Genomic DNA, 19,995 nt, shown 5'->3' on the forward strand with positions numbered 1-19,995 from the left:
GTGAGGTGGGTGGCTCTCTCAGCCCAGACGGGTTGGGGAACCTCCCTCTAGGTCTCTCCCTTCCGGGTTTACCCCCCGGGAATCTATGCCTAAGGTTTATGCATTTCGGTTAATGTTCTTAATTCATGTTCATTTCTATGTTTGTCCTTGTCTTCCCCCCTCCCCGATGTTTTTTCCTTATGTGTCCTTTCAGGTACCACCCCTTCTAGAGTCCCTGGGAGCTGCGGCCCTTTGTCGTATGGACCGTCTCCTCTGGCCGGCTTCACAGGGGAAGTCATGCCCCCGACGGTATAGGTGTGCCATTAGCTTTTTCTTACTTCTAAGTTTTAGATATGACCCGCATTATCTCTCTTAACGTAAAAGGTCTGAATTCACCCCGTAAGAGGAAATTGCTGCTACAGGAACTGAAAACATCAGGTGCAGACATAGCCTTTATCCAAGAAACACATTTTGTGGAATCCAACACTTTCAAATTTGCGTCCCACCGCTTTCCCATCCATTACTCGGCTTACTCGGGCTCCAAGAGGGGGGGAGTTGCTATTTTAATATCCTCCAGTTGTCCTCTACAAATTACGGGTTCTCACTGCGATCCAGAGGGTAGATATGTGATTCTGGAGGGCCAACTGGGGGGATCCCCGCACATACTGGCCAACATTTATGCACCTAATGAAGGGCAGATACGCTTTCTTAAGAAAATACTCGATCTGATAGGCGGACTGGCACCGGCCTCTACGGTGTTGGGGGGAGACTTTAACATCCCCTTTTCGGAGGTGGCCAACAGACTCTCTGTGGGTGGACACCCTCCATCGGGTGCTTTGAAAAATTTGTCCCGGGACTTTCGTAGGCTCATTAGATCAGGCGCTTTATACGACGCTTGGAGGGTGGACCACCCGGGAGAGAAGGCCTTTTCCTTCTACTCGCATCCGCATCAGACGCACACCAGAATAGACTATTTTTTCATTGACTCACAGCTGCTGGGGCGTCTTGAGCGGGTGGAGATGGGATCCATTACGTGGTCAGACCATTCCCCACTCATAATGGACTTCAAGAAAGATGGTCCTCGACCTAGGCCTCAGCATTGGCGCCTTAATGAATCTCTGATCAAAAATCCCGACACTAGGGCCTTTTTAAATAAGCAACTGGTCGAATTCTTTCAGTTGAACACGGGCACGGTCACGTCGCCGGCAACACTCTGGGAAGCTCACAAGGCAGTGATGAGGGGACTATGCATTAGAGAGGGCGCCAGGGCTAAAAAGAATGCCACAAGTCAGCGGGACTCTATAACGGCCCATCTTAAGCTACAGGAGGGGAGACTGGCGGCTGCCCCATCACTGACTATTCTTAGGAGAGTCATCAGCCTTAGGGAAAAGTTGAGAGACTTGGCAATTGGCAGAGCAGAAAAATTGCTAACCTTTTCCAAACAAAGATACTATGAAAGGAGTAATAAGGCTCATACCTTACTCGCCAGGCAGCTTAAGGAGCGCACTACATCCTCATGCCCTCAGGCTCTGCGCGACGAAAAGGGCACTATCCACTATCACCCCGCTTCAATAGCTGACATTTTTTTCAATTACTACAACAAGCTTTATAACCTTCCGGTTCCCCCGGGCATGGCTTCGCGCGGGGCTGGGGCACTTGGGGACTATTTTTCGGCCCTTGAGCTCCCTTCACTGCCTTGCGGAGCAGCCGCGGCTTTGAATGAAGAGATTACTACAGAGGAACTGGAGCAAGTTCTGGAAGCCCTGCCTGGCGGGAAGTCACCGGGCCCGGACGGCTTTACTTATTTTTATTACAAGGTGTTTGCGGCGGAGCTCCTCCCACACATGGCCGCCTTGTTTAACTCTTTCCTTCAGGGTGACCCTATCCCTCCATCCATGCTACACTCCCATTTAATCCTCCTGCCCAAGCCACCCAGGGACCCATTGGACTGTGCTAATTATAGACCAATAGCCCTTTTGAACTCCGATTTGAAGATGTTCACCAAGCTCTTGGCGGCCAGGCTTAATCGATGGTTGCCCCAACTCGTGTATAAAGACCAGGTGGGTTTTGTCCCTTGCCGTCAGGGGGGTGACAACACCAGGAAGGTCATAGACCTGGTGGATGTGGCAAATCGGACGAAGCAACAGGCGTTGGTGTTGAGTCTAGATGCAGAGAAGGCTTTTGACCGCCTTGCGTGGCCTTTTCTCTTCAAGACACTGGAGGTCTTTGGGATCTCGGGTGGCTTTATGCGGGCCTTGAAGTCCCTGTATAGCGCTCCTACGGCCTCTATCAAACTCCCCCTCCACATCTCTAAGCCTTTTCTCATCTCCAATGGCACCAGGCAGGGGTGCCCCCTGTCCCCCCTCCTTTTTGTGCTATGCATAGAGCCCCTCGCGGCCTCGGTCAGGAGCAACCCAGACATCTCGGGGGTCCTGGTCAGGAATAAACCGTTTAAAATCTCGCTTTTTGCCGACGATGTGCTCATTACACTTACTAACATCCATGTGTCCCTTCCAATTTTAATGTGCACCTTGGGTAGGTACGGGAGCCTTTCGGGGTATAAGATCAACTCTAGCAAAACGGAGGCAATGCCCTTGAATCTCGACCCGGTGGCCCTGGATTACCTGCGTTTGAATTTTAAGTTTCGTTGGAAGACAGATGCGGTCAAGTACCTGGGGGTTAACCTCACATCTACTTATGATTCCCTCTATAACCTTAACTTCCCCCCCCTTTTCCGAGAGCTGAGAAATCTTTTGAGCAAGTGGTTGCCCCTCCCTCTTTCGTGGATGGGGCGCATTGCTGCGGTTAAAATGAGCTTGCTCCCAAAATTATTATATTTTTTTGAAACCCTCCCAGTTAAGGTACCAATAAAGGAGCTGAAGTCCCTTCAGGCGGCTATCCTTAGATTTATTTGGTGTAACAAACGTCATAGGGTGGCCAGGGAGGTGTTGATGGCTCGGAGAAACAGGGGGGGGCTTTCTGTCCCGGACATCCTAAAATACTATTGGGCGGCCCATCTTAGGAGGATCCCCTGTTGGGTGTCCCTTTGGGCATACAACAGGTGGACTGAGATTGAAAAACTTTGGCTGGCGCCTATACATCCAAACACGCTCCTGTGGCCCCCGGCCCGGTGTGATTCTCCCCCCCCTCTTCTTGGACCGATGCAGTTCACTAGGGACCTCTGGGCATTTTGCATTAGAAGATTTCCTTTGGCATCCCCCTGCTCCCCTCTGGTGTCCTTCATATACCAACCCTTGCTCCCAAGCAGTCTGGAGTCGGACATGGTGCACCCCTGGCTCAAGGCAGGTCTATTCAGATTTGCAGACATTATAGATGGAAGTACAATGCAGATCCATTCCTTTGAGTACCTTAGAGATAAATTCTCTCTCTCTAATCGAGAGTTTTTCCAATATCTGCAGATCAGAGACTTGGCTGGCTCCTTGTTTGGCAGGGCAGGGGCCTCGATTCCCACAGATTTTGAGAAAATTTGCAGAAGGGGCACTGATACTAAGGGACTAATTTCGGAAATTTACATTTTGCTTTCTGAGTCACGGGAGGGGCCCGAGGGGTCTTTTCCATACATGCGGAAATGGGAGTCTCTATTGGGAAGGCGGATACTTCCTCAGGAATGGGCAGCAATCTGGGGAAACGCCGCCAAGACGTCAATATGCACACTATATAAGGAAAATATCTATAAAATTTTGCTATTTTGGTACCACACTCCAGATTTCCTTCATGGCATAGACCCCTCCATACCGGCTTGTTGTTGGAGATGCGGGGGAGGCAGGGGCACCATTCTGCACATATTCTGGTCCTGTCCAGGGATAGTCCCCTTCTGGGAGCGGGTTAGAGGGTTGATCCATAAAGTACTATATATAGAGGTTGATCTTGATCCCCTGATCTATGTTCTGGGTCTTGGGAATGGGGGATTGGGAAAAACGGCCTCTAAGCTTTTGTCCCACATCCTTACGGCGGCCAGATGCTTAATTGCAAAGAATTGGAGGCAGCCAGGGACACCCTCACTCCAGAGCCTCAAGTATAGATTACTGGACGTTAGACGCATGGAACATCTCACGGCACTATTGCATGACACAGTTGACCGTTTCCAGGCCGTGTGGGCACCATGGGACTACTTTGCGGGACAGGAGGATCTGTGAGACTGAGGCCTATGGGTCCTATGGAAGGAGCATGGACTCTTGAAACCCTTCCCTCTTCCCTCCTATTTCTCCTCTCCCCTCCTAACCCTCCTCACCTGTCCTGTCATTGTTTGTCTAGGTTCGATAAGAATTGTGAATTTTATGTTTTATTTTATGTATGAAAAACGTAAGTTGAAAATCTCAATAAAAATTCAAAGTTTAAAAAAAAAAAAAAAAAAATTTAAAAAAAAAGCTGCATGGGGTCCCTTGTATTTTTATGCACAGCCAACATAACACATACAGCTGGGGGTTGTAGCAGTCTGCTTTTGTTTGTGCTGGGTATCAAAATACGGAGCACCCTACGTCATTTTTTCCCAATTATTTATTTTTACACTCCACAACCAAGCCGTTGTCACAGCAGGTGGTCAGGGGAAGCAGTAAATATGTATGAGGGTAATAAGCAGACCCAAAAGCAGGGTGACATCCACATGGAAGACTCTAAGTATAATACTCCTGCTTTGTAGCCCCTAGTCCTTACTAACACCAGTTAAGTTCAAGACCCCACAGACTATATGGGGTTTGGACTCATGTTTGGGTTCAAGTCCAAACTTTTTTTTTTTTTTTTTTTTAAGTCTGGCCAGACCCGCCAAACTCGGATATTTGTAGGTTTGCCCATCTCTACTTTTAATTAAAACCAAAAATTGGAAGGCTCTTTTGATTTTGCCAAACGACATGTGGGAGACTCACCAAATGTATGGGGGAAGGTGCTGTAGTCAGGTGAGGCCAAAATTTAACTTTTTGGCCACCAAGGTAAACGCTATGTCTGATGCTAAACCAACATAGCTCATCACCCGAAGATCAACATCCCCACAGTGAAACATGGTGGTGGCAGCACAATGCTGTGGGGATGTTTTTTGGCAGCAGGGACAGGGAAAATGGTAGGAGTTGAGGGAGAAACGGATAGTGCGAAATACAGGGATATTCTTGAGCAAAACCAGTTTCAGTCAGTCAGTGATTGGAAACTGGGATGGAGGTTCACCTTCCAACGAGACAATGACCCAAAGCTACTGCTAAAGCAACACTGGAGGGGTGTAAGGAGAAACGTGTAAATGTATTGGAGCGGCCGAGTCACAGCACACTTAATACAACTGAGAATCTGTGGTCAGACTTGGAGATAGCTGTTCACTAGAGGAAACCAAGGCCTCCTTCACACGTCCATGATTCCGGTACGTGTGACGTCAGTTTTCATACATACCAGAGACTTGGACCTACGCAGACCAATTAAAATCAATGGATCTGCACACACATCCGTGTTTCCCATGGACCATGTGTCCGTGTGGAGGACATGAGTGTCCATGTGCCCCACACAGCGACATGTCCATTTTTGTCTGACAGCACGGGTGTCACACGGACCACACACGGATGTGATTCATACCGGAGAAAACACGTGTCTTTGAAATAAAATTATTTTCTATACTCTCTCCAGCGCTGCTGTCACTTGCTTCCGGGTCGGCTCATTGTGCTCATGAATATTCACTACACTGCAGACCCAGAAGCAGCAGCGCCGGAGACATGTGAGTAAAACGTTCCTGCTCTCCGTGTGCTATCATGGATAGCACACAGAACACACGTGTGCCAAAATCACGGCACATGGATGGCCATACGCACTTTCAACAAGTCAGTGAAAAACGTGTGTGTTTTGCATGGATGTGTGAAAGAGGCCGAACTGAAGGAGCTGATCAGTTTTGCCTTAAGAAATTATCAAAAATCCCAGTGGCAAGATATGGAAAGCAAATAGAAACGTACCCAAAGCAACTTGCAGTTGTGATTGCCGCAAAGTGAGGCTCTATAATGTACTGACTTTGGGGGAATGAATAGTTATGCACACTGAAGTTTTCAGTTATCTTGTCCTATTTGTTCTTTGCTTCACAATAAATGTAAAACCTTCACAATATATGTTCACAGATGTAGGCATGTTACATGAACTGATGCAAACCCTTAAAAAAAAACAACCCAAAAAACTGAAATTCCAGGTTGTGAGGTAGCAAAATCCAAAATGCCAAGGGGGGTGGGGGTGAATACTTTCACAAGGCACTGTATATACTCTATGAGCCTCACCTAGCTCCCTATATACTACATGAGCCCCCCATATACTACATGAGCCCCACCTAGCCCCTATACGCTACACGAGCCCCACCTAGCCCCCTATACACTACACGAGCCCCACCTAGCCCCCTATACACTACACGAGCCCCACCTACCTCCTATATACTACACGAGCCCCACCTAGCCCCCTAAATACAAGAGCCCCACCTAGTCCTAAATGCTACAAGAGCCCCACCTAGCCCCCTAAATACTACAAGAGCCCCACCTAGCCCCCCCCTATATGCTACAAGAGCCCCACCTAGCCCCCCCTATATGCTACAAGAGCCCCACCTAGCCCCCTATATGCTACAAGAGCCCCACCTACCCCTGTATACTACAAGAGCCCCACATAGCCCCCCATATACTATATGAGCCTCACATATCCCCCTATATACTATAAGAGCCCCACATAGCCCCCTACATACTATATGAGCAGCCTCACATAGCCCCCCATATACTATAAGAGCCTCAAATAGCCCCCCATATATTATAAGAGCCTCATATAACCCCCCATATACTATAAGAGCCTCACATAACCCCCTATATAGAGCATGCGCTCCTACACAAGTTTAAAATAAACCCAAAAAAAATACCAAAACAAAAAACAAACACACACACACACACACACACACACACACACCTCTCTCCAGTTCCTCCGCCGCTCTGCTGCACTGACCCTCTGCACAGCTCTCTTGCACGCTCATTGGTGGAAGGGGCCGGCGAACTCACGTCCATCAATGTGTTCACCGCTATCCGCATCCTGTGCATAACGGTGACGTAGGGCAGCGTACGGCACATTGCAGCCTATGGTCCACTGTTTTGAGACCTTCAGCAGTTTGTCTGCGGGCTGGACTGGAACAGCCAAAGAGCCGGATATGGCCCGCAGCCAAACCCTGATAAAATCACATTTTGATCAGTAGGGTCCGACCACTGATGTCCTTTCCAATCCTAAGAATGAGGGGCTGAAGGACTGTGGACCCCAGGCTGCGCAGCTATCTTCAGCACAGCCCTTTATACTTTGCTGCAGAGCCCCTGCACAGAAATGCCACGAAGCGGTCGCAGTGCTGACTCAGCCCATCAGTCTCAGATTATAAAGCGATGGTATATATAGTCAGCTTTCTTTAAAAAGAGGCCCAAAAAGAGGTCAGAGGCCTCTACAATGAAACATTCTGTACAGAGTCCCGGACTCCTTAGACTCACAACCAGTGTTCCCTCTCCATCACACACACATGGGTCAGTTCTTCAGGGCTGCAGGGGATTGACAGTTTGGGCCTGCGACATGTCATAGCTGCTGGCCTAAACTGAGCGCTCTCCCAAGCTGCAAGCAGAGGCGGCTTTACGTCGGAGCATTGGAGGAGCGCAGGGGCCCTGAAGCCAGACGCACTGATCGTCACCAGCACTCTGTATCGGAGAGAACAGCTGAAGGAGTCTTTACAGGTCTTCATCATTTGTACAATTCTGCAATTTATCAGTTACTGTTGGTTTCCTGTCTCTGTTTACTTTGCTGCAAAGATCATGTCACACATCACCGCTGCAGCCAATTACCAGCTTTCAGTGGTGTCACACCGCACAAACCAGCACCACAGCTGAGGTCAGTAATTAAGTGTTCTATGCCAAAGAAACCATACAGCATCCCCATAGAGGTGGAATTCATTCAATCCCGTATTATACTCCAGAGCTGCACTCACTATTCTGCTGGTGCAGTCATTATATACATACATTACTGATCCTGTGTTACACCCTGTATTATACTCCAGAGCTGCACTCACTATTCTGCTGGTGCAGTCACTGTGTACATACATTACATATCCTGTACTGATCCTGAGTTACCTCCTGTATAATACTCCAGAGCTGCACTCACTATTCTGCTGGTGCAGTCACTGTGTACATACATTACATTACTTATCCTGAGTTACCTCCTGTATTATACTCCAGAGCTGCACTCACTATTCTGCTGGTGCAGTCATTGTATACATACATTACTGATCCTGTGTTACACCCTGTATTATACTCCAGAGCTGCACTCACTATTCTGCTGGTGAAGTCACTGTGTACATATATTACTTATCCTGTACTGATCCTGAGTTACCTCCTGTATTATATACTCCAGAGCTGCACTCACTATTCTGCTGACGAAGTGACTATACAATAAATATAAGAAGTGCAAATATTTAATTCATGATATTAAAATATAACAACATATTTAGTAAATCTCCATTATTATTGCCGCACTCCCTCCTCCAGGGTCCCGGCACTGCGAAGTCTCTCTACCCTGGAGCTAAACTTCGCCTGGCCGAGCAGGAGAACGCTGAGGCCGAAGGACTGGAAGTCGTAACCAGACTCTTTCAGTTGCTGAATTCTAGATTTTAGGTTGTTAATATGAAAAGCCAGAATATTGGGGTGGTTGAGAATTTCCTTCACGTCGACCCCACAATCCATCAGGAGCTTGATCTTGTTGGCAAATATGGTGGGCGTCACGAGCAGTAATTTGGGACAGGTGAAGACATAGAGGGAAATCTCCGCCTCCGTGCACCCCAAGGACTGCAGTACCTCACGCGCGTTTCTATAGTTATTCTCGAAGTAGGTGTAGCTGAGGCTAACAATGGGCGCGCCGTCGCCCTGTATCCAGAGCAGCAGGGCGCGGTCGTCCAGCTTCATCAGGGACTTCATGTTCTCGATGTTGTATTGGATGCGATTTGTACTTTTGGTCAAAATATAGATATTTCTAGAAATCAACTCCCGGACAAACTCCCGCGGGTTTTTGCCACCTAACATGGTGCAGAGTCCTAGTAAATACTCCACATTCTGCTTGTTGAGGTCAACGCTGTTTGCAAAAGTTCTGGGTGACTTGACCATCAGCTGGCACAGGACTTTGGGCGGCAATCCGAGGGACTGGAGGTAGCGGATATTTTTGGATAAGTTCCCGGTATTCGATGTTCGGAAGAAAGACTCGGGGGAGCGCTGCGCCACACTCAGGACGGTCTCGTCTGTACCCAATACCCCTTTCCAAATGTTCCACATCTTTTCTAAGACTTCTAAATCACGGGTGATCGCCTGCGGGTACCTGGAGATGATGCTCGCCACCATCTTGGAGTCTGCGCCTTTGTTGGTAAGGAAGTGTTTGAGATTTTGCTCGTATGTCGTCGTCTTCTTGAGGAGCACGGCATGGCGCTTTCTGACCCGCATCATGTCCACCCCCATGTTCTCCAGGCTGGACACCAGGGTCAAGTTTTCGATCGGGACTTTCACTTCGTCCTGTGAAACTTGCTGTGAGCAGAACCTCGCCCGTGGGACGCCGGCACCAGGGAGGGCGCAACGCACCGCCGACTTAACACTCTGTGCGCTTCTTAAACAGGTCACAAAATTCCCAGTTATACGAACGAACATTTTTGTGGCCATGGTCGGAGGGCTTATTCTTCTGTCTAAAGAACATAAGAAAAATGATAAAATACAAAAAACAACATTACTTACAGGTTGGACATATTTTTAACCTATTATCTATCAATGTCCTTTTTTTGGGACGCCTAAGCTTTTTGCTTAAAATTCATTAAAATAATTATTAATTAATTCATTAAATTCATTAATTTTGCTTAAATTTAATTTTCATTTTTAATTTTTTTATTCATAAAAAAAATCTGTCATTTAATTTAAAAAAAATGAAAACGTCTCATTTGGCAAGTAATGGGTTAATTAACAACATAAACATAGTAAAAAACGTAGGTGATGGATCGGAGAGAATGGACCATCAGGGATTTGATCCCACGAGGGAACAGCCCATTTAAGCCCTTTGCACATATGGGGCAACTGTATGCACTGCGCTGGGGGCCGGTGTTTGGACCAGGTTCAAGAGCTGAGCCGGCACTGAGCAGAACTGGAATCGTCGTGGGACCTCGTGTGGATTACGTTGGACCTGCAGGGGTGTTTTGAGGTTAATAAAGTGGTGAAAGAATGTGCTTTTTTTGTACTTTATTTCAAATAAAGGATTTTTTTGGGTTTTTTTTTTTATTTACTTTCACTTACAGATTATTAATTGGGGGGGGGTCTCAGACATCTCCCATTACTAATCTAGGCTTTAGCAGCAGCTTTGATCTGATATTAATCCCATATTACCCGGATTGCCACCGCACCAGGGCAATTGAGAAGAGCCAGGTAAAGTGCTGGGACTGTCACATTTAATGGATGTGGCAATTCCGGCTGCTATTTTTAGGGGAGGGGGGAAATAACCTTGGGTCTCACCAGTCTAAGAATACCGGCCCCCAGCTGTCAGGCTTTATCTTGGCTTGCTAAATTCAAAATTAAGGGGGGGGGGGGGGGGGGGAGACTGCATGCCGTTTTGACTCATTGAAATCAAAGCTGCATGCGGTTCCTCTTTGATACACAGCCCAGATAAGCGCATGGCTGGGGGGATGCAGCCTGTATCCTTATGCTTTATCTGTGCTGGGTGTCATAAAATGGGGGGGACCCTACCCTAATTTACTTTCACTGTACGATATAGACCCACAGACTGCATCTGTGATTGGAAGTGTCAGACATGCAGTCACTCAGCGTGGGGGCACATCTGACTGCAACCAATCACAGACGCCAATAGGCGAGGAAAGCAGTGAATATGTATAAGATTAATGAGCAGCCTAGGAAGTTGAATGGGCGGCCGTGGGAGCAGTGTAACAGCCGCGCCAGAGACTCGGTATAATGTACAATACACTTGGTTTATTATTTTTTTTCTTACACATGTGCCGGATCAATACCCAGAATGCCCTGAGAATTCTGCGGCCGACACTCTGGTACCTTTGAACCAGCACGGGTCGGTCTTTACAGTCCAGGTTTGCCCATCATAATTTTTCACCCACTGAATAAAAAAAAAAAAAAAAAAAAAAAAAATGCATTCTCAAAAACACAAAAAAAAAAAAAAAAAAAAAAAAAAAAAAAAGTTTCTCCTCGGTCATTTTTTTTCCTTCTTAAAGGGAACCTGTCAGCAGAAATTTCGACTAAAACCTAACAGATTCCCCCTCTGCAGCTCCTGGGCTGCATTCTAGAAAGGTCCCTGTTACTATTGTGCCCCCTTTCTGACCAAAAAGAAGGGAATTTTGTTTACTTACCGTAAATTCCTTTTCTTCTAGCTCCAATTGGGAGACCCAGACAATTGGGTGTATAGCTATTGCCTCTGGAGGCCACACAAAGTATTACACTTAAAAGTGTAAGGCCCCTCCCCTTCTGGCTATACACCCCCAGTGGGATCACTGGCTCACCAGTTTTAGTGCCAAAGCAAGAAGGAGGAAAGCCAATAACTGGTTTAAAGACCAATTCAATCCGAGGAAACATCGGAGAACTGAACCATACCACATGAACAACATGTGTACCCGAAAAAACAGAAAAACCCCGAGAAAACAGGGCGGGTGCTGGGTCTCCCAATTGGAGCTAGAAGAAAAGGAATTTACGGTAAGTAAACAAAATTCCCTTCTTCTTTGTCGCTCCATTGGGAGACCCAGACAATTGGGATGTCCAAAAGCAATCCCTGGGTGGGTAAAAGAATACCTCATGATAGGGCCGTCAAACGGCCCTCTCCTACAGGTGGCCAACCGCCGCCTGAATGACTTATCTACCTAGGCTGGCGTCTGCCGAAGCGTAGGTATGCATCTGATAATGCTTGGTAAAAGTAAGTAGACTCGACCAGGTGGGTGCCTGACACACCTGCTGAGCCGTAGCCTGGTGCCGTAATGCCCAGGATGCACCCACGGCTCTGGTAGAATGGGCCTTCGGCCTTGAGAGAACCAGAAGCCCAGTAGAACTGTAGGTTTCAAGAATTGGTTCCTCGAGCCCCCGAGCAAGGGTGGATCTGGAAGCTTGCGACTGTTTACGCCGACCAGCGACAAGGACAAAGAGTGCATCCGGGTGGCGCAGGAGCGCCATGCGGGAAGTAGAACCTGAGTGCTCTCACCAGAACCAACAGATGCAAATCTTTCTGAAATTGATGGACTGGACGAGGACACAAAGAAGGTGAGGTGATATCCTGATTGATATGAAAATGGGATACCACCTTAGGGAGAAATTCCGGAACCGGACGCAGAACTACCCTGTCCTGGTGAAGGACCAGGAAGGGAGTTTGTATGAGAGCGTTGCTAGCTCGGAAACTCTCCTAAGAGACGAGACCGTTACTAGAAGGCCACTTCCCGTGAAAAACGGGAAGGGAGACATCCTTCAAAGGCTCGAAAGGCGGCATCTGGAGAGCAATTAGAACCTTGTTCAGATCTCAGGGCTCTAACGGCCGCTTGTACGGAGTGCTGAGAAGACAAACTCCCCGTAGGAACGTGCGTACCTGAGGAAGTCGTCGTTTCTGAAAAAATACAGATAGCGCTGAGACTTGTCCCTAAAGGGAACTGAGCGACAACCCATTTTCCTACCTAGATTGCAGGAAGGAAGGAAACATAGACGATGCAACCGGCCAGGGAGAAACACCCTGCGCCGAGCACCGAGATAAGAACATCTTCCACGTCCTGTGGTCAATCTTGGCGGACGTTGGTATGCTAGCCTGTCTCATGGTGGCAACCACGTTCTGAGGTAATCCTGACGACACTAGGTTCCAGGACTCAATGCCACACCATCCGGTTGAGGGCCGTAGAATTCAAATGGAAGAATGGCCCTTGAGACAGCCAGTCTGATTGGTCTGGTAGTGCCCCCGGTTAGCCTACCGTGAGGCACCACAGAACCGAGTACCACAACATCCTCGGCCAATTTGTAGCGACGAGGATGGCGCGGTCGCAGTCGGTCTTGATCTAGCGCAGTACTCTGGGCAACAATGCCAGAGGTGGCACCTAAGGTAGCTGGAACTGCGACCAATGCTGAACTAAGGCGTTTGCCGCCAGAGCTCGATGATTGTGAAACCGTGCCATGAAGCTGGCACATTGTTGTTGTGCCGTGACGCCATTAGATCGACGTCCGGCCTCTGTCAGCGGCGCCAGATCTCCTGAAACCCGTCCGGGTGAGGAGACCATACTCTTTCGGCCACACCTCAGCGACTTAGGAAGTCAGCTTCCTAGTTTCCACACTTGGGATGTGAATTGTGGATATGGTGGATGCCGTGTCTTCCACCCACATCAGAACCTGCCGGACTTCCTGGAAGGCTTGCCGGTTGCGCGTTCTTCCTTGGTGGTTGATGTATGCCACCGCTGTGGAGCTGTCCGACTGAAGTCGGATATGCTTGCTTTCCAGCCGCTGTTGGAAGGATTGTAGGGCAAGATACACTGCTCTGTGTTCAAGAACATTGATCTGAAGAGTGGACTCTTGCTGAGTCCACGTACCCTGAGCGCTGTAGTGGAGAAAAACTGCTCCCCACCCTGATAGACTCGCGTCTGTCGTAAGAGATTCCTTGGCCGCCTGAGAAAGAACGACGACTCTGTTGAGGGAAGTCGACTCCTCGTCCCATTGGCGGAGAATGTCCCATTGTAGTGGACGCAGTAAAACTGCGCGAAAGGAACTGCCTCCATTGCTACCATCTTACGTAGGAAGTGCATGAGGCGTCTCAATGTGTGCGACTGGTTCTTAAAGAAGAGCTTGCAGCCCGTAGTGAATGCTGTTTGTCTAGCGGCAGCTTCACTATCGCTGAGAGAGTAAGAAACTCTATGCCTAGATATGTTATCGATAGGGTCGGGGTCGGATCTGACTTTAAAAAGTTGATGATCCACCCAAAACTCTAGAGAGTCTCCAGCGCAACGTTCGGGCAGTGTTGGCATGTTTCCTAAGAGAGTGCCTTGCCAAGTAGATCGTCTAAATACGGGACCACAGAGTGACCCTGAGAGTGCAGGACTGTGACTACTGCTGCCCTGACCTTGGCGAAGACCAGTTGGACTGTCGCTAGCCGGAAGGTAGAGCTACGAACAGAGGGTGTTCGTCTCCTATAACGAAGCGTAGAAACGCTAGTGCTCTGGATCAATCGGCACGTGTGGATAAGCATCCTTGATGCCTAATGATGCTAGGAAATATCCTTGGGACCTTGAGGCGATGACATGGCGGAGGGATTCCATCCGGAACCGCCTGGTGTCCACGAGCTTGCTGAGCATTTTTAGATCCAGAACGGGACGGAACGGCCCGTTGTTATAGGTACCGCAAAGAATTTGGGGTAAAAACCGTGACCTTGTTCCTGAAGAGGAACGGGGGTCATCACTCTTTCTGCCTATAGAGTGCACCCTGTTTGCAGAAGAGCAGCGGCCCGGCCGGGAGGTGGAGAAATTCTGAAGAATCGAGTTGGAGGACGAGAAGTGAGCTCTATCCTGTACCCGTGAGACAGAATGTCTCACACTCAATGGTCATTGACCTATGGCAGCTAAATATCGCCAAGGCGGGAGAGCCTGCTACCGACCGAGGCCGCAAGTCATGAGGAAGCCGCCTTGGAAGCGGGTTTTCAGACTGTCGCTTTTTTTGGGCGAGACTGAGCCCGCTAAGAATCTTAGCTCCTCTGATCCTTTTGAGTCCACATTGGACGAGGAAAAATGGGACCTGCCCGAGCCTCGAAAAGGCCGAAAACCCCGACTGCCTCTTGCTCTGTTGGGGTTTGTTGTGTCCGGGCTGAGGAAAGGATGAATCCTTACCCCTGGACTGTTTGATGGTTACATCCAACGCTCACCAAACAGTCGGTCAGCAGAAAAAGGCAACTGGTTAGGCAACCTTTTTTGGAAGGAGAATCTGCCTTCCATTCACTTAACGAGCAGACCAGGCTCTGCTTAAAAACACGGAGTAGCGGAGGCTACCGCCGCACGGTTCGCAGAGTCCAGGACAACCTGAATCGCGTAAGAAACAAATGCAGACATTTGAGAGGTTAAGGATGCCACCTGCGGCACAGATGCACGTGTAACCGTGTCAATCTGTGTAAGACAAGCTGAAATAGCTTGGAGTGCCCCAAGGGAGAGAATGCCGGAGCCAACGGTGCGCCGACAGCCTCATAGATGGCTTTCGACCAGAGATCCATCTGTCTGTCAGTGGCATCTTTGAGTTTGCAGTTCCATCTCCCACTGCAACTATGGATCTAGCTACAAGCCTGGAGATTGGAGGATGCCGCTCGGGACATTGGGTCCAGTCCTTGACCAAGTCAGGGGACAGGGATAACGTGTATCCTAAGCCGTTTGGAGAAGCGCATATCTGGATAAGCGTGGTGTTCCTGGACTGCCTCTCTGAAGGCAGAGTGGTCCAGAAAAATACGTGAAGCTGACTCCTCCACTGGAGGAGCTGTGAGAAATAACCCACATTCTATAGATGGACGCTATAAGATTATTTACTATGGCGTCACAATCAGGTGTATCCAGATTGAGAGCGGTCTCAGGATCAGAATCCTGAGCCGCTACTTCCGCCTCATTACACAGCGAGTCCTTCTGTTAGGACCCTGATGAAACCGAGGCCGCTCATAGCGAGCCCACTTAGGCTGTCTGGGACTGACGTCCGTGCAGAGCCGTGACTCTGGGATGCGTGTGACATTCCCGGAGCTGTTAGTTATTCACACTGAGGGGGGCCATGGATCAATGATTCAACAGTGCCCATATTGTGAGAGACATGTCCGGACTGCTAGGCTTCTAGTATCATAGCCATAGTCTCAGAAAAACTGTCAGTAAATACTGCAGACACCGTCCTCATCCCCTGGCCATTAGTGCATACAATGGGAGTCTATGTAACCTGCCGGCCGTATAGCCGTACATGCTGTACCAGCTGTATAGAAAAACATGTGGTTCTGCACCTTTGTTTTACACAGAGAATATGCTGATAACTCCTCCGCATAATCCAGGAGGGTGTATACAACGTGCGACCAAACAGTGCAATGTATATAGTACAAGCATATCTATAAGTGCACTTCTGCACTAGTGGGGTTAGCACCACAGGTGCTGCTTAACGCCTGTTACAGCGATTGTGTGACTATCAGAATGCCAGGGTCTTCCACACTTGTCTCTGTATCGTACAGAAACTGACACTAATGGCTGCCGGTGTCCTTGTAGAGAAGGAAGCCGTGGGCGTGCCTGAGAAAGTGCGGGAATCCAGATTCACAGTGCACACAGTGAGAGGGGTGGAGTATGCAAAACATACTCCAGCTCTCAGCTCTGCTCTATGCAGCGTCACGCCCCTACCCTGACTGTCAGGGCTGTGGGCGGTAACGAAGGGAGACTAGGCCCAGAAGCCGGGGACTCGAGTTAACAGCGCGGCCGCCGTAAAAGCGCGGGCCGCGCTGAAGTCCCCGGCGCACCACAAGTGCCAGCCGCGCCGCAGTTCCAGCGGCCGGCGCGACCGATTCATAGAAGTGGCCAGCGTCCCGCCCCTCTCCTGACTGGCAGGTCTGGGGGCGGGAACGAACGGAAGCAGGCCGCAAAAGCCGGGGACTCTAGTTATCAGTGCGGCCGCCGTAAAAGCGCGGGCCGCGCTGAAGTCCCCGGCGCACCACAAGTGCCAGCCGCGCCGCTGCCAGCGGCCGGCGCGACCGATTCCTGGAAGTGGCCAGCGTCCCGCCCCTCTCCTGACTGGCAGGTCTGGGGGCGGGAACGAACGGAAGCAGGCCGCAAAAGCCGGGGACTCTAGTTATCAGCGCGGCCGCCGTAAAAGCGCAGGCCGCGCTGAAGTCCCCGGCGCACTACAAGTGCCAGCCGCGCCGCAGTCCCAGCGGCCGGCGCGACCAATTCCCATAAGTGAGCCTGCTTCAGCAAAGCTGAATGAGGCCATGGCACAGGCGCCGCAGCGCTGATGTCCCCCGGCGCACTACAACACCCAGCATGCTGCGGTGTGAGCGCCAAATGCACGGGGACACAGAGTACCTTGAGGAAGCAGGGCCATGTCCCTGATGTACTCCGCTCCATCCAGCATCTTCTCCAGGGGCTGTAGATGGAGCACGGTCTCAGTGCCTGGAGACCGGTAAATCCCACTTCACCCAGAGCCCTGTAAAAAGGGATGGGGAAGGAATCAGCATGTGGGCTCCTGCCGCCGTACCCGCAATGGGTACCTCAACCTTACAAACACCTCCGACATACAGTGGGGTGAGAAGGGAGCATGCTGGGGACACTATATGTGTCCTCTTTTCTTCCATCCGACATAGTCAGCAGCTGCTGCTGACTAAAAAGTGGAGCTATGCGTGGATGTGTTGCCTCCTTCGCACAAAGCACAAAACTGGTGAGCCAGTGATCCCACTGGGGGTGTATAGCCAGAAGGGGAGGGGCCTTACACTTTTAAGTGTAATACTTTGTGTGGCCTCCAGAGGCAATAGCTATACACCCAATTGTCTGGGTCTCCCAATGGAGCGACAAAGAAAAAGAGTTTATGTAGAGGTACCTTTTTGGCTTCGGATTCTCTAAATGTGTCACGGGGGCGGGCTGCCTGATGGCCGTTATTCTGCCTCCTGGTCCTGTATGCCGCCCCCATCGCTGATTTCCATACTTCTGGACGCCACCCACTGCTCCAGCCATCCACGCGCATGCCCAGTGCCAGTCTCACGGGACTGAGCAGTGTGACCGCTGGTGACGTGTGCGCAGACAAGTGATTATGGGCGGGACTGTGACTGTTATCAGCAAGTACCCGCCCATAATCTCGTGAGCGCGCAAACCTCTACAGCGGTCACACTGAGCTCAGTGTAGATGCTAGACTGTATGGGCTGCTTCCAGGGATGACGTCCCTTTGTCACGTGATAGGGGCGTGTTCAAAATACTATCACGTGACAAAGGGACGTCATCCCTGGAAGCAGCCCATACAGTCTAGCATCTACACTGAGCTCAGTGTGACCGCTGGAGAGGTTTGCGCGCTCACGAGATTATGGGCGGGTACTTGCTGATAACAGTCACAGTCCCGCCCATAATCACTTGTCTGCGCACACGTCACCAGCGGTCACACTGCTCAGTCCCGTGAGACTGGCACTGGGCATGCGCATGGATGGCTGGAGCAGTGGGTGGCGTCCAGAAGTATGGAAATCGGCGATGGGGGCGGCGTACAGGACCAGGGGGCAGAATAACGGCCATCAGGCAGCCCGCCCCCGTGACAGATTTAGAGAATCCGAAGCCAAAAAGGTACCACTTTATAAACTCTTTTTTTTGGTCAGAAAGGGGGCACAATAGTAACAGGGACCTTTCTAGAATGCAGCCCAGGAGCTGCAGAGGGGGAATCTGTTAGGTTTTAGTCGAAATTTCTGCTGACAGGTTCCCTTTAAATCATTTTTTTTGTGACCCAAGTTCTTGTTAACCCCTTTAAAAAACCACCCGAGTCTTGTATAATGAAAATTGTTCGTACTTAAGGGGTTAGGCTAGTTTCACACTTGCGTTGGGTTGAATCCGCTGGGTCCGTTGCTGCGTCGTTTTGACGCATCCGTTATTTTTGTGGTGTCAACGGATGCAACGGGTCCGTTATTTCACAGGAATCTGTTAGCTGATTTCTGTGAAATAACGGACTTGTTGCATCCGTTTGGCGTCCGTCTAACGGAATGCGTCGGCTCCGTTTTTTTTTTTTCATGCTGGGCATGCTCAGTAGAAATTAGCGGAATCCAGCTGCGGATTCCATTGTAAAGCACTTTGCAACGGAATCCGCCACCATAGGGATCCATTATAACTATTGATGGATGTAACGGAATCCGCCGCTCAGCGTCATTTTAACGCAAGCTATTAACGTTACATGCTGCGTTCCTGCCGCCCGGTGGAAGCAACGCAGCATCGGCCAGCGGAAGCAACGTAGGTCCATAACTCGCAATCCGTCGTCCATACAAGTCTATGGGAAGCAGCGGAATCCGTTAACGAAATCCGCTGTTTTCCAAAACGGCGCATTGCAACTGAAGGAAAACAACGCTAGTGTGAATGTAGCCTTAAATATTCCGTCCAGGACCAAAAGGTTATTTTATTTAGTTTTGTTTCTCTGTATTTTTGTGTCCTACCTTGTTAACCCCTTAGTAACCGGTGTGATTTATACCCTTGACAGCTTCGGTGTGGGTCAACAAGTGATGAAGCAAATTGCAAAGTACAAGCCCGCATATAAAAAGGTAAAAGTAGTAAAAAATAAATAAATGAGAAAAAAAAAACATTTTTGGTATCGATGCATCAGGAAAAATGCAGGGTCTCTTGGAAAACTGGCGGAAGCATAAAACTCCAACACAAAGCACAATAGTGTAAGAGGGCAGAGATAATGGACACTCACCTCACAGACACAGCGGGGGTATGACCTCATCTCACCTTCTATACAACATGGAAGCTCCCTTTAATCCCTACTAAAAGGAAACAGGTGTAACGAGGCTCCCCACACAGTAATGAGGAGCGCTCAGCACCGGGCACGGGGCCGCCTCAGATCCCTGCACACCACAGCCAAACGCAGAACGACTGCGCCATCAGAACAAGCGCCGAGAAGATGTGAGTACTGCGCCTGCGTAGCACCATGTGCGCGCTACTTCCTGCTCCAATGTAACGCGACCTCTGATTGGACGCTGTCAGCCGCTGGTGATTGGTTGACAAGTGTTCTACTTGATGATTGGTCACGTACTCCTGCGCTGTGATTGGCCCTGAGCAAAAGGACCTTTTCTGATGATGTCATACCCATGTGACCTGTCATCTGTGTGGGAGGAGTCAGACTCCAGGCAGTGAGTGCAGAGCAGATTACAGAATGGAGGAGCAGTTTCAGTGCTGCGCAGGACGCTGTTCACACCTTTTTTTTTGGGGTGGGATGGACTCTGCTGGCTCTATTATATGTAGGGGCGCTCTGCTGGCACTATTATATGTAGGGGCGCTCTGCTGGCTCTATTATA

At 49.6% G+C, this 19,995-nt stretch overlaps 1 protein-coding gene across 1 annotated transcript; it reads right to left on the reverse strand.

Moving 5' to 3' along the window:
* Nucleotides 1–8,427: 8,427 nt before the first annotated feature.
* On the reverse strand, nucleotides 8,428–19,614 carry MTERF1 (mitochondrial transcription termination factor 1). The gene is made up of 2 exons (XM_075316840.1): nucleotides 19,395–19,614; nucleotides 8,428–9,682 (listed from the first exon to the last, which is right to left on the reverse strand). The coding sequence occupies exon 2, from the start codon at nucleotides 9,657–9,659 to the stop codon at nucleotides 8,481–8,483; it is 1,179 nt and encodes a 392-aa protein (XP_075172955.1). The 5' UTR covers nucleotides 9,660–9,682; nucleotides 19,395–19,614; the 3' UTR covers nucleotides 8,428–8,480.
* Nucleotides 19,615–19,995: the final 381 nt, after the last annotated feature.

This window comes from Anomaloglossus baeobatrachus, chromosome 6 (genome assembly GCF_048569485.1).
Source record: "Anomaloglossus baeobatrachus isolate aAnoBae1 chromosome 6, aAnoBae1.hap1, whole genome shotgun sequence".
In the NCBI taxonomy this organism is placed as follows: domain Eukaryota; kingdom Metazoa; phylum Chordata; class Amphibia; order Anura; family Aromobatidae; genus Anomaloglossus; species Anomaloglossus baeobatrachus.